At 46.1% G+C, this 14,438-nt stretch overlaps 1 protein-coding gene across 2 annotated transcripts in view; it reads left to right on the top strand.

The window, feature by feature from the left end:
- The window catches only part of CDKAL1 (CDKAL1 threonylcarbamoyladenosine tRNA methylthiotransferase), a 770,441-nt gene that overhangs the window by 204,012 nt on the left and 551,991 nt on the right, over positions 1-14,438 (top strand). For both annotated transcript variants that reach the window (XM_075533360.1, XM_075533370.1), the window contains exon 6: positions 10,030-10,126. In XM_075533360.1, coding sequence (XP_075389475.1) covers positions 10,030-10,126 — 97 coding nt within the window. The remainder of the gene's footprint in view (positions 1-10,029; positions 10,127-14,438) is intronic.

Below are 14,438 nucleotides of genomic sequence, written 5' to 3'. Positions count from 1 at the left end.
GCTCTCTTTCAAACTAGCATGGGTGGGGAACCCCTAGCCTCTTCCTGTGTGACTTTGTCGAGAGTTTAGTTTAGTAAGTACAGGGGACAGTTGTTCTGATGAAGAACATGTCCTTCTTTTATTGTTATGGATTAGGAGTGGGGTTTGCCTTTCAGACGACCAACTCTGTGTTCTATAGTTCCCACGACTCATGAATCCCCACTCCTGTATTCTACCCCAAGCCACTGAGATATGTTTCCCCTCTTAGAGACGTCCATCTCCTTTACACCCAAGTCTTTACCTGTCAAGATTCTAGGCTGCTGCTTCATCTTCCCACCTTGCACACTCCCCTCCAAAGCCTGTTTTCTTTGATATTTCTGGTTTTTGTCATGGTGCTTATCCGTACAGCAATGGTCTCATACAATATTTGTTCTTTTGTGATTGACGACCTTTGATCAGCATTATGTCCTCCAGGTGCTGCCATGTCATGAGGTGCTTCATGGTTTCATGATGGTCTTTTTAGCGATGCACAATATTCCATTGTGTGTTTGTCCCAAAGTTCCTTTGTCCATTCTTCCATTGGTGGCCATCTGGGTTGCTTCCAACTTGGTGTTATTGTTCCCGGTGCTACTATGAACATCGGGGTGCATATGTCTGCCCGTGCTGTGACGCTTACTTCTTTAGGGTGGATGCCCAGTGGAAGGATTGTTGGATTGTGTGGAATGTCTGTTCCCAGTTGTTTGGTGTCGTGCCATATTCCTTTCCACAGTGCTGTACACAGTTACAGACCCACCAGCAGTGTGTAAGAGTCGCAGTCTCTCGGCTGCCTCTCCAGCATTTGTTTTCTGTTGTTCTTGTTTTAATTGGGCTGTCATTGTTTTGACTTGCATCTCTTGAATGGCTAATATCGTGAGCATTTCCCCCCCATAGGTTTGTTAGCCATTTGGATGTAGAGCAACTTCTTTTAGTTATAAGAGGGCACCTTAAACATTTCCACACTCAAAAAAAAATCCACTGTCCTTTCATAACCTTCTCCATGAACTTTTTGATACCTTCTTGTGTATTAATTAGTAATATGGCTTGTTTTGGTTAAGTTGTGTTGCTAAATGGTGAGTGTAATTCTCTTGGCTTGTTACCATTGCGATCTGTGACCACCTAAGTTGTAACCAATAACCACATTGCTTTTCTGAAGGTATAGTGGAAATAGAAGAGTTTTATTCATGTATTTCTAAGGGAAATGAGGTAGCGGTGCAGCAGGATCGAATTGTGGGGAAGATGATGGGGGTTGATCAGTGAGGAAAGCATTTTGGATATGTGGTCCTAAAGGCTGTGACTTGTCGGTGTCTGAGAGAGACACTCTTTTGAGGATATTCTGTACAATTCCAACACCAGCAACACGATGTGGGAGCAAATCTGCCTCCTCCCGGTAGATGCTTTGTGTTCCAGGTGATGAAAATCACGACTCCCAGCTCTTTTAAGTACAGAGCCCTGGCGGCGCAGTGGGCTGCTCATCAGGCTGCTGTCCACAGGCTCTGGGCTCAGCCCCCTCAGCTGTTGATTGGGAGAGAGACAAGGCTGTTTGCTCCCGTAACGATGTACAGTCTTGGAAAGCCTTTGGGCAGTTCTGCTCTGCCCTTCAGGGCCACTCTCAGTCAGAATCAGCTCAGTAGGAGGGGCTTCCTAAAATGGTGGTCTCACTGCACTTACAAGAGCGCGATGCATTGTCGGAATTGACACGGTGGGAGTGAGTTATGACATCTGAACATTATAGAGGTGACTACTAGTTACAACCATAATTAATGATCAGTCCTAGTGTTATTTCCTGGTACCGGCTTTGTGTTTAATTTATTAAGCTGCAGAAGATTTTCAAAAACATCTATTCTGAGGGGTGTCATGTGAGTCAGACATAGTCATTGACCTTGAGGAGCGGGTAGCCAAGGTGGGGAAAGGTTTCCACAGGAAGAACTAGATGCTGTGTAAATCAGCCCACAACACAGGACATCTTTGACTATAAGAATGTTGTTGTTGTTGTTGTGAAGTGCCATCCAGGTGGTTCTGACCCATAGCTACCCTGTGCCATTGTCACAATTGTGAGAATGGGGCAAAATGCTGCTGTTCTGAGCCGCTGGCCCCTTTCCGGAAACCTTCAGTTACTGCAGAGTTTGACCTTGCTGCAATCTACCTACAGCTGCCTCCTTTGCCACTGGCGGGGATGGGGAAGTCCGTGGCTGGACTCCAGCCAAGGGAAAGTCCCTGCAATCGCTTTCTCGCCCCTGGGTGTCCAGTGCCTCTCGCTGCTCTCTGATTTACTATTATAAAGTAACAACCAGTTTTCCGGTCAGTCCCTCCAAGTGATCACCTTGGACATGAACTAACGCTGCTTATGAAAAGGAACTTTGAAAAAGAGTTCAAATTCACCAGGCTGCTATCGATAGGAACTTTTTAATAAATTTAGGAGTCTGCCTTGCCAGCCCCTAGTCAAGTGTAACTTCAACTAGGTGCTCTACCTGGAAGCAGATTGGGATTCCATCGTCTTCTTGCTCACATTGTAGCCCGCTGGAATTAAGCCCCCTTAATTAATCCCCTGCTAGAAAGTGTTGGAAGTATCTCCCAAGTCTTACTCCTCATTCCGTTCTTCTTGGAACCATCAGTAGACGATTCCCTCTCCCCTACCCACCACAAACTGCAGGCAGACTTGTGTCCGAGGTTAATTTTAGCCACACACGGTGAATGTGCTGATTGGAGTAAACTACAATGGGACGTGCAGGTTGCCTGGTGAATTGAATACATGTGACATCTAAGGGGGAGGCTCTCTCAGTGCCACTCTACTAATACTCTTGACTTTTCTTTTTCCTCTTTTTGTTCCCTTCCTCGTGAAGATTACTACCTTCTACGGTGTTTGCTTAGAGGGTAGGCTTCTTCAAGCTAAGAGTTTTTTGTTTTGTTTTTTCATTTTAGAGGAGGGGATTGCGCCTAATAGGAGCCTTAGTGGGGTGGCGGGTTATATGTGGGTCTGCTAAGGTCAGCAGTTTGAGCCCACCAGCAGCTCTGCAGGAGAAAACAGGGCTTTCTACTCCTGTAAAGCGCTGTTGCGTTGGAAACTCGCAGGAGCAGTTGTGCTGTGCTCTGGAGTGGCCATGAGTCTGAATGAACTTGATGGCAGTGGGTTGTCTGTGTGTTTTAAATTGTCCCTAATAGGAATTTACAGGTTCTATACTTTAGGCTATTAAATCTGTTTAAGCCTTTTAAGGAAGAAGTCTTTATAGTTCGCTTAGTAGCTTAATGAGTAGAAACGAAAGGGCAGAAGTGTGGCTGCCCCGAGAGAGGGCTTGAAGTGCCGCCAGGCAACGGATGCCCAGAGCCGGGCTTTCTCCTGAGCTTCGCTCATCGGGCTTGGCCTCGGGGCTCCAATTTGTACAACGACAACTCTGAAGTAGTTAATCCTGGAGCAGAAAGAAGGTTCTGGGTGATCGATGTCTTGGCGGCACTATACCAGACTCCATGGGGGCTGCTCACCCTTTATTCAGGTCCCCAGTGCCTTCCCAGGCCCGGTTGAATCCAGAGGGCTAATTCTCTTAAAAACAAACAAACAATCCCCCACAATGAACCTAAAAAAAGTGCTATATATAATGTATATTTAATACATTAGGATAGTATTATTTATATACAAGTACCATATATACTTGTGTATAAGCCAAGTTTTTCAGCACAGAAAATGTGCTGAAAAACTGGGGTTCAGCTTATACAAGGGTCAGTGGTACCCCAGGGAGGTGTAACATCTCACGGGTGATTGAAGTTCCTCCGCTGTTCATTCAAAGCCCCGCTGACACTGCAGGGCTTTGAATGCTTATTTACTCACTTTTAACCAACCAGAGCCGTCCTATGACGTGGATGGCTCCAATTTGCACAAGCATCTGTAGTGATTCATTCACTTACGCCTCCGTCTCTCCCCTCTGATCTCTGTGTTAATTCACATGCTGCATTTCTCACCCTAGGCTTATACTTGAGTCAATCAGTTTTTCGGGTTTCCCAGGTAATACTCAGGTACCTTGGCTTATACTCAGGTCGGCTTATATTCGAGTAAGTATGGTATATGTTTGAGTTACATCTCATTTGCCCACCCAACTACTGGTAGCCAAGATGAAAAGTTTGGCAGTCATTGGTCTGTGAACTTCTCTGTATTTATTGATGTACTATACATCTTGTATTTAAAATGTTCTTTTGTATTTCTCTTCAATTTGTCGATCAGATTTATTATATAGGTCTTTTCAGCCTCATTGTGTGTTCCTTGAACCACAAAATTCCTCTTGGTGCCTGATGGGACTCTGAACATAGAGTTGCATACGAAATAAACCCGAACAATTGCTCGATGAACACTGAAAGTCTTATATAAAATGTGGTTGTTGATTTCATCAGTTAATACAGACATTTTCATAACTTTATGGGAGTAGCACTTAGAAAAGGTGGTGGTAGAAATCAATGTATCGAGAAGTAGTAACTGATACCTGCAGAAGAGGGAGAAGAATCAATCTTTAAGGCCCACTGGGATTATTTATAATGGGGCCAAACAGCCTTCTGGGCATTGGTTACCTCTGGTTTAGGCATCAGTATATCGAAGTAATGGGCAAATGCCCACACCTTCCTCTTGTGCAGTGAAGTAACAGGGCTAGATTTGGGGGATTTGCTACAGACGTGACATTACCATACCACAGGTTCAATTCAGTTTGTTATGTCATGTAATAACAAACACAAGCATATTATATAATTGTAATTGGGAGACATTTTTCAGTAGAAGGACTATTTTTTTTCCTGACCTGTGTAAGGGGAAAAAATTGGGAGATTAAAGAATGCAAACTCAGTAAATTAATGCAAACTACCTGGAGATAACATTTATTAGCTAAGTTTATTTGAGCAAAAGCAGCTAGTTGATGGTTTAATAGGAAAATTTGAAGTAATGAATTTCCTGCCTCTGAGGAAGTAAAACTGAAGCCAAACCACTACTTAAGGAGGTCTTGTAGAAAATATTGAACCCTTTGGTTAAAATCTGTTCACTTGGACAGGCTTTCTATTAAAGGGGAGCTAGTGGGAGAGCTCGTCCCTGGAACAGGATATCTTTCTTGGTAAAGTGGAAGGGCAGCAAACAAGAGGACGGACCTCAACAAGGTGGATGGGCGCAGTGATTGAGCAATGGGCTCAAAGCTTGGAACAATTGAGAGGCCTGGGCAATAGTTCATGCTGTTGTGCTTAGGGTAGCTATCCAAGGACACCGAATTACACAGAACCGATTCAACGACACCTAGCAACAACACAGTGGTAGAGTGCTTGTCATCTATGTGGGTTTGCTCCCTGACCAGGGCATCTCCCGAGAAGCCGCCATCGATCTGCCAGTGGGATTTTGTGTCTTGCTATGGTTTTAGGACCGCTGTGAGTTGCATTCCACCCAAGGGCCGTGGATTTTGAGGAGGGTCATTATAGGGGCTGTGCTGGCACCCTGGTTAAGTGCTTATCTGCTAAGTGACAGGCCTGCGGTTTGAACCCACCAGCTTCTCCATGGGGGAAAGATGTGATTATCTTGCCGCCATAAAGGTGTGCAAGCTGCGAAACCATGCAGTGCAGATCTGCACTGTCCTGTAGCATCGGTATGTGCCAGAATTGCCTTGATAGCACTGTATTTTTTTAGTTTTCCTCGGAGGTTGCTGTGAGTTCCCTTTACTTTGATGGCAGTAGGCGTGCGTGTGCGTGTGTGTGCGTGTGCGTGTGTGTATGTGTGTGTTCATTGGGCTCTGCCACAAGAACAATTGTGAGGCTGGCGCAGGACTAAGGATCGCGATGAGTTAGAACCAACTGCTTGGCACCTACAACAACCACCTCCTGGTACTCCTGTGGGAAGTGGTGGCTCAGTGGTAGACTCTGACCCTGTCATGTAGGAGTTGCTAGTCGGCCGAGTTGCTTCTAACTCATGGTGAGCCCAAGCAGGAGGAGAGATTTCCGTTTCTGGCATTGTACCAACCTCATATTACAGTGATCACTTGCCTGTCGGAGTATTGCTATGATGGATACCAGGGAGGTTTAAGCAGACTACAGTGACTAAGAAGAAAGGCCTGGCAGTCTCCTGTAGAAACCCAGTCAATGACAATCCTATGGGTCACAGCAGTCCATTCTTTAACTGCGTGTGGGGATGATGCCCAACCGGGCAGGGTTTTGTTCCAACGTACTTGGGATTGCCATGAGCCAGGGCAGACGCTAGCAGCCAAGGACAACGTCCCAGTGCTCACTCAGAATCTCCTGGCAGTTAATGGCACCACTCTGCTTTCATTCCCTTGATCCAGTCTCTAACTATGGTCTCGGGGCCAAGGCCTGGCTGTTGTCTGTTTGTGTAAAGGAAGTTTTGTTGGCACGCAGCCATGCCCATTTGTCTAGGCATTGTCTATGGTTGGTCTCGCACCACCATGGCAGGATTAAACACTCCTGCAACAAAGACCTGTCTGGCAGCAGAACCTGGACAGAAGAAGTTTGTTGATCCCTCCCTCACACACTACACCTGAGTATGTCCTTCGATACCTCCTTGGAGGGCCCAGATACCTGGTGGCTTCCAAAAATCATGGAAAAACTAGAATTTTCGTATAAACTTGCTGAAGCTCGCTCATGTATTCGTCAGCAGAAGTAATCTTTAAAAAAATTCTTTTCTCCTCCCCCCCCCCCTTTCAAATCTCCCACACGAATTCAACTCTTCATACCCTTTCACTTGTGGCTTTGGCTCGTCTCCTCCGTTCTTCTCATTCGCTTCACACCAGGTCACCAGAGCTGCACTCTCCAGGTTGGCTTCCCCCTGGCCATTCTGTCACCCTGAAGCTCAGCGATTTCCCCACTGCCCTCTGCAGCAAGTATAGCTGCGCCAGCCTGCTCCTGACGGGCTCCCTCCACACGCGCTCTTTGACCAGAAGTCTCATCTGTGAAGGGACACGCCTGCCTCCGTCCCCTCTCCCCCAACTACATGGGGCTAGCCTCGCCAGCATTTCTGCTTCCTTCTGCTCCGGGGCTGGTCACACAATCCTCTCACATCCCTCCAGGGGTCTTTCCCCCACCTTTGGTGCCTGGGCACCCATTCTGGTTGCCCTGGTTTCCCTGTGCGTCTCCATCCCGGGGCACTCTGACCTGCGTGTCCTTGTGTCTCACCCACGGTAAAACCGTCAGTTTCGTGAGTGCCAAGCATGGCAGATGGACTTCATTGCTGTGTCCCCCGCAACACTCCCTGCCCCGGTTGGACGGTGTGTGATACTGAAGTCATTGCATTCATTACAGGACGCAGGCTTTTCACTAGTGATCCCGTGAACTGCCTTAGATGGCTGACATCGCTTTTAGGTGTTGTAGATAAAGTCCTTGAAGAAAGCAGATGACTTTTCTTTGTAGATTTTTAGTGGAAATGGGCAGATTTTCTTCTTCGAGAATGTACTTCTGTGTTCAGTGAGGTGTTTGGTACTGAACAAAACAAAGTCAAGCCCTGTGGTAGAGCCAGGTGACTGCCCCCTACGTCACCCCACCCAATGCTGGTAACAAGTGTTTGTCGGGATTCTCAGTGGGAAAATTACATCCAAGTGCTATACTGTGATATTGAAATGAAACACACATGCCGTTACACTGGTGCGTTCTCTCCTCCTGTTCATTCATTCTTATCAATCTGTGCCTACTGCCCCAGAGGTTTGATTTGATTAGATCGATCACACATTGCTAGTCCCATTAACCCCAATTTTTTGTTGGCTTCCTGTTCTGAACTTGTGCTATCGAGAAGGTTGACAGAGACATTGAGTGTGTGCCGGGCAGAGCGATTGTCCCTTCATGCCATTATGATGTAGCCGCACAGGCCCAGGGATCCGACAGCCGAGGCCTTCAATATCCCGGGTCTCTTGGAAAACCTGTTTCGGTGCACAAGACCGGGGATCCATGAACCTAGGAGCAAAAGTTTTTAAAGTGCCAGCAACGCTCCCAAGGTGACATAGATAACTGAAGCTTTGAAAATTTAATCTGAAATGGGCAGTTTCCTGGAATAAGCTATAAGCTCTACTTTGTTCTAGTTTCTTAGCACAGAATGCAGGTTTGTTGCATTACACCCATGCATGAATGAAGGAATGAATAACATCCACGTAAAAATCTATCCTACCCCCTCGCAACTACAGAGATGTGTACCGGGGTAACCAGGTGTGTCGACCTTGGATCCAGCAGTTCATCTTCTTGGAGTGGATACCGGGGAAATAATTGCTAGACAACTGAACACCGATTTTATATTCAGGTTTCTCTAACCCAGAAATCACATCCACACATCCTCAACTCTCAAAACAGTGTTCACTGTAGAGCCATTAGTAATATAGGAAACATGGGACTAGCCAGGATGCTTTTCAAAAAAGCATAGTTATTTTACTCACATATAGTGTTTAATGGCTCATCTCTAAGTATGAAGATGTAACATATGAATGTTATAGAACAAAATGTAAAGCTTTATCTTTAAGTAAGAAATGTAGAGGTTTACCTTTACATACAAGTAGTGAGATATGTGGGTACACAAATGAACCAGGTCTGTGTATGAGGGAGCTTCCACAAGGTTGTGGACAGAGTGAAAACATGATGGAATTTTCCCATGAACTTTTTCCCCCAACTTTTATTATTTTAAGATTAATTTATTCTCAAGCCATAAGTTTTTGTTTCTTCAGGGAGATTTTTTCCTTCTGTGCTACCTCCTCTTCTGGTTTGGGAAGAATTTGTTCCTTCTCAGTCAGGATCATCTATTGAGATGTGTGGGTTGATCCGACCTTGAGCTCTGTAAGTCCGCGGCGCATCTTGGGGGCTTTGTTCACCTGGATGTGCTCAGTGACCAGAGAATCCACGTCTGAACCCTTCAGTTCAGCATGACTTTCTGCATTTTTAAGCACGTGAAGCAAAAATTCAGCACTCTTTTTGGGCCACCAACCCTGGGTCCAACTCCGCTGTTTGGCCTGGGCACACCTACCAACATCACCATTGTACCGTCGGAAGGGGACACACTGCTTTTGCAGAGTGAAGGCTTTCCGGATGTGCATCCCTTGATAGCCTGGGCAGTTTTACGGTGTTCTTAAAGTGGACCTGGAGGTTCGACCGTCTTCATTTGCATGATTTTGCAGGGTTTTCTGGGTCAAGTGAGTAGTGAACCTTTTTGGCAGGTCACCTGAGGCTGCTACAGGAGGGGGAAGAGCAGTGGGTTCTGGGTCCCTTCCCCAGGAATCTCTGCAAGCCTCTCTGATGTGCTTGCATGTGTAAGGGGTGGCTTGCAAGTAAGTCACCACCAACCATCAGGAACTCTGTATGTTTGGGGCACCTGACTAGGGAGGGATGCAGATGACTAGTATATGAATTGTTACCTTTTCTCATGTTTCAATTAAGAAAAAAAGTACATTGTCTTGTTTATAAGAGAATGTAAAAAAGGGAATATACTTTTTTTCTTCATTGAAACGAGAATGCAGTAAGTTTTAGGATCATTTTAAGTTCTACTTAAAATCAAGGACTTATTGCAGAGTTAATTTGTCATCTGCAAAATGTAGTTTTAAAGAGTGATTCATTTGCTTAAGAACTCTGTATAAGTAAAAGGAGTTATAATGAGAAGATAATGAAACATATGACCCGATTGGACAGCTATAGAAATCTTATTTTTTTAAAGACCATGCTTCCTTGTTTGTTTGTTTGTTTTCTGTATAAAAAAGGAGCCCGTTACATCAAAGTAGGTAAGAGGGGAAGACAACACATACCCCTTGGGGTAGGAAAATTGGGGGGGGTGGGGTAGAAAGGAGAAGAAATGCCTCAAAAGGAGGGGAAGAGGTGTATCGGTAAGGCAGCAAAATATTTTCTGTAACAAGATGAGGGGAGGGGTCTGCAAAGCCTCAGAGATGAAAGCAGAGGCTAAGGCTCAGAAGTGTTATTATAATGCGCTGTTATTTGGAGAATGTATGTGCACCCACACCAGTTCCCAAGGGGAGACTTGGGAGTAAAAGCGTCCTCACTGTTTGCTCTTCCTTCACGTTCTAGAAAAGCCCAAGAGGAGAACAAGAAGGTCGTGCTAGCTGGATGTGTCCCTCAGGCCCAGCCTCGTCAGGACTACCTCAGAGGACTGAGCATTATAGGGGTAAGTCTACAGCGTCTACTGAGCCGATTTGCTATTTTTAGCTTCATTTTCTAATTATCGCTACACTTAGCAATGGTTCTAACCAAACTTCCCCGTATAATAGACCCAGAATCTTCTGCCATGCCTCTAACGCTTATCTCGTGAGAACAAAAACGTGCTCTAGGTTTCCTCGTTTTCAAAAGACTTTCACAATCAAAGCCCATGGCCCGGCTTGGGTGGTACAGCGGCTATGCACGTGGGTGCTCCCCTAAAGGCCGCCAGTTAAAACTCACCTGACGGTCGGTCTACCACAGCAAAGACTTTGGTCTGGGAAGTTCTATGAGGAAGTTCTTCCTGTCCCGTTGGATGGCAGTGAATCAGAATAGATTCAGCACCACACAAGAACAACAGCCCGGCAAGGTGGCGCCAACGTTTCCGCTACCTTTGACTCACCTGAGGCTTGGCAGTTCAAGGCCAGTTCAAACGGTGGAAGAACGGCCTGGCAAGATGCATCTGTAAAGATTATGGCCAAGACCACTCTAAGGAGCATTTCCACGGTCGAACCCATCCTGTCACCGTAAGTTGAGATCAACTTGACAGCGACTGTTTTTGGTTTTTTTTTTAAACCTGGGTCCTTTTCTGCTTGCCCAGTGCTGTCTCTTGCCATATTCTTATTAATCTCACCACACTGAACTTCTTGTCACTGCCTAGTACGTATACATCGTTTTTAAATCTCCACCTCCCACCCCAAGTGCCATTCTGCCATTGCACGTGTTCTAAAGTCCTCCGTGGCCACTCCGTGCCACTCTGGATAATTCTCTCTGCTAACGGTGTCAGTATCCATCATTAGCTCTCTTAGCACTTCATGTGGCTGCTATTTTAGGTTATTTGTATGATTTCTTTAATAGAGCCTGTCTCTCTAGATAAAGGGATCCCAGGTGGCTCTTTCCGCTAAGCATCGGACCACACACTGCAAGATTGGTGGTTCATAACCATCAGCCACTCAGTGGCTACTGCTCCCACAGAGATGGATAGCCCTGGACACCTTACATAGCGGAGATTCCCAGACTTATTTAACCTACTGCCCTTTTCAGGGGGATGAAATTACTCACTGCCTTGCTGGCCATTACACTTTTGGAGTAGAGACCAGAACCCATTATAAAGTGTAGGTATCTGCTTGTGCATCCCCGCCACCTGCATGGCCCACAATTCAGACCACCAGCAGCTCTGAGGGAGAAAGACTGAGCTTTCTAGTCCAGTCCAGTGCACAGGTGCAGTCTGGGAAACCCCAGGGTCACCCTGAGTCACCATTGACTCCATGGCAGCACCGTTTGCTTTCTTGTTTTGGATGGTGCCAGGGCTGCCCCCTAGGAGCAGTGTTGCCCACCTTGGGAAATGTTTATAGAGTGTTCTTCTGCACTGGAATCGACTTGATGGCAGTGCGGCATATGTATGTGTACTTAAATTGTAAGCTTCAAAAGGTAGCTTTTCAGTGTTTCTCATCTCCCCTCCCCTAGCTTCCCCAGCCTTCTCCAGGAGGTCTGACACACACATGGCACTTGCTCAGTGTGTGTTAACTAAGTAGTTGAATCAGTCCATTGTGTTTCTGTCACTACTGTGCCACGCCTGTTTCCCAAGTACCCTCAGATCTGCGAAGCCAGCAGACACGCACCTTTCCTCACCGTCCTGCTTACGCCCTCTGATGATGACCTTCCTGACTGAATGATGGGCCTTCTTCCTTCCCGTCCGTCGATTAGCTCCCGTTGAAGAAGAGGCATTAAATATTAAAATATTAAATGTGAAAAATGAAAAGATTATTGTCTCTTCATTGAGATGTAAAAACAACCTCACTCCAGGAACACTGGGCATTTGTATTGAGATTTACAATGGAATTTTTCCTCATTGGATGTCATGTGGACACTTTTTTACATCGTGCTTTCAGTGTGACGATGAACTTGTTTTCTGCTGTGAAGTTTTTGCCCTGCCAGCAGATTTAATAAACTTGGAGCAAACATTTCTTGCTTTAAACCAACAGAACCTGGCTGTTTGGTAACCCCAGTTTGTTTTCACCATTTGTCTGCTTACGTTTGGATTTCTCTTGATTTAAGGACTGACATGACTCTGGGACTCCTGAGTTATCTTTCCATGTCAGAATTACATTCTCCATAAACAGAGGCATGCTGTGTTAGGAAATAGGACGCTACTTAGAGCCACTCTGCCTTCAAGAAGGAATGTGGTGAAAGCTTTGTATCCCCCGGATCCGAGTTACTGGAATAGCAGAAGTTGCCTTGTAGGGCAGAAGCCTCTTCGCAGTGCACACCAGGGTGATGTTTGTTCCTTTTGAAAAAACTTCCTTGTGTGCAGAGAAGAGCTTAGTGTACTTAGAGGCTCCAAGAAGTTTGTGGGCAAATGGATCGAGAAGGTAATGGAATTTGCTTCACAAGCCTTCCTCCAGAAGGTCGGGAGGAGCCCTTGTGTGTTGGGCTGCAAGGCAGACCCCGTACTCTTCTGTGTTGCACACCTGTGGAACTGACACACATTCATCTTCTGTTTCCCCGAGCGCTTTCTCGGTCCTTTCATGTAATAATCTTGCTTGATTTCCATTGACATTCTGAAAAACGAAGAGAAAGAAATCACCTTATTATTTTTCTAACCCAGCGGTGCAAAGTACAGAAGGCCCTGACCCCCAACTCCAAAGGTTGGCAGTGCAAACCCATCTCGGACTTCCTCCTTGGAAGAGAGCCCGGAGAAGCCCTGCAGGGCAGTTCTCCACTGCGCTCAGGGGTCTCGCTGAGTGTGATGGGCTCACCGGCAATAAGAACAAAGACAGGAGTCTGAGCATGTGGCTCATCCCCTGGAGACTTCGAAGCCTGGCACAGTTTGCTTACCTGGAACCTCGACAGGGAGCTGGTGGGGCAGTGGTGGAGCACTCAGCGGTTAATGGATAGTCCAGTGGATCACACGCACCAGCTGCTCCATCAGAGAAGGAGATGCCTTTGCTTCCGCAGAGAGGGTTAGCCTGGAAAGCCCCGTGGGGCACCTGCACTTTGTCCGGAGGAACTGCTGTGAGTCAGCATCGGATAGGGAGCCGCACATTTGTCATCTCCAAAATCTGCAGTACCCTGATTTCTCGTTGTAATTGCATGAACATTTTTCCCATTTTAAATCTTGTATGAATCGCCTGCTGAAGGATAGATCATACTTTACTTTAACCATTTCCTAATTAGTAGATCGATCTTCTGATTTGTATAAAGTCTGAAAACACAGTACAATCATATATACAATCAGGTTTTAAATTAAAATTGAATATGATTAATTCCTAAAAAAGATTCCTTTAAGTGAATCATGTCACTACTAGTGACATTTCAGAAATTATTGATATAGTTATCAGTAAATTTATAATTACTATCAAACAGATTTGTCAACATCATTGTGTAGCCCCAGACCCCCATGTCACCCAGTCACTGCTTTCAAGTTGGTGCCAATTCATGGCGACTCTAGAGGTCGAACTGTGGGTTTCTGAGAGCATAACTGCTCCCAGAAGAGAGCCTTGTCTTCGCCCCGAGGAGCCACTGTCGCCGTCCTGCCACCCAGTCTGCTCCGTGGCAGCTCTCGTGACGTGTATCTTCTATTGCACTTTCAGGGTTGCCTCACCGTCTCTCTTGCAGTGTCTGAGACTTTGTGATGACGGTGTATCAGCAGGAGCGTGACACTGGAGGGGCAAGCACGTCTGGGTGGGAGTTTCAGGGGACTGACTGTAGGACGATGGAACTTGCTGTTAAAAATGATGTTGCTCTTTGTAACGTCTCTAGTTGTAATGCACCTTCGGACCCATCCATGTTTTAAAGGCTCCTGGCGTATGCAACTTAGGTTTCTTTATAAACTCAGAAAGTGAAGAAGTATAAGGAGTTGCACATTACTGAGTAGGACTCAAGACAGCTATGTAAGTTAATCCCCCAGGCACAGTCCCGCTCACCCCAGCCCGAGTTCTGGGAACACCAGCAGCGAGCACATGCACAGTCGGAAGTGTTACCGGGAAGCACCTAGCCGGACGAAACCGCGCGGCACACAGTGTAGAGCCAAAGGAGAGACTGAACAATGAACAAAGGGCTAGGAAGTATCTATTCTCCCTGCACCTTCCGCTAAGTATCTCTACCCCCATTGGAGTCTAGTTATGAAAGCAACTCAATTTTTAAAGCTAAAACTTGTGCTTCCCATCAGGTGCCATGTTTTAGGGTCTAGCCTTTTTGACTGGCTGACATAAACAAAAAAGCAAGACACGTTACACACGCATGAGTGCATGCGTGCTCCCACGTGTGCACACATAGATAGA

The sequence above is a fragment of the Tenrec ecaudatus genome, chromosome 1, assembly GCF_050624435.1.
Source record: "Tenrec ecaudatus isolate mTenEca1 chromosome 1, mTenEca1.hap1, whole genome shotgun sequence".
Lineage (NCBI taxonomy): Eukaryota > Metazoa > Chordata > Mammalia > Afrosoricida > Tenrecidae > Tenrec > Tenrec ecaudatus.
Note: the sequence above shows the minus strand (reverse complement) of the source record. Positions and strands in the feature narration are given on the sequence as shown.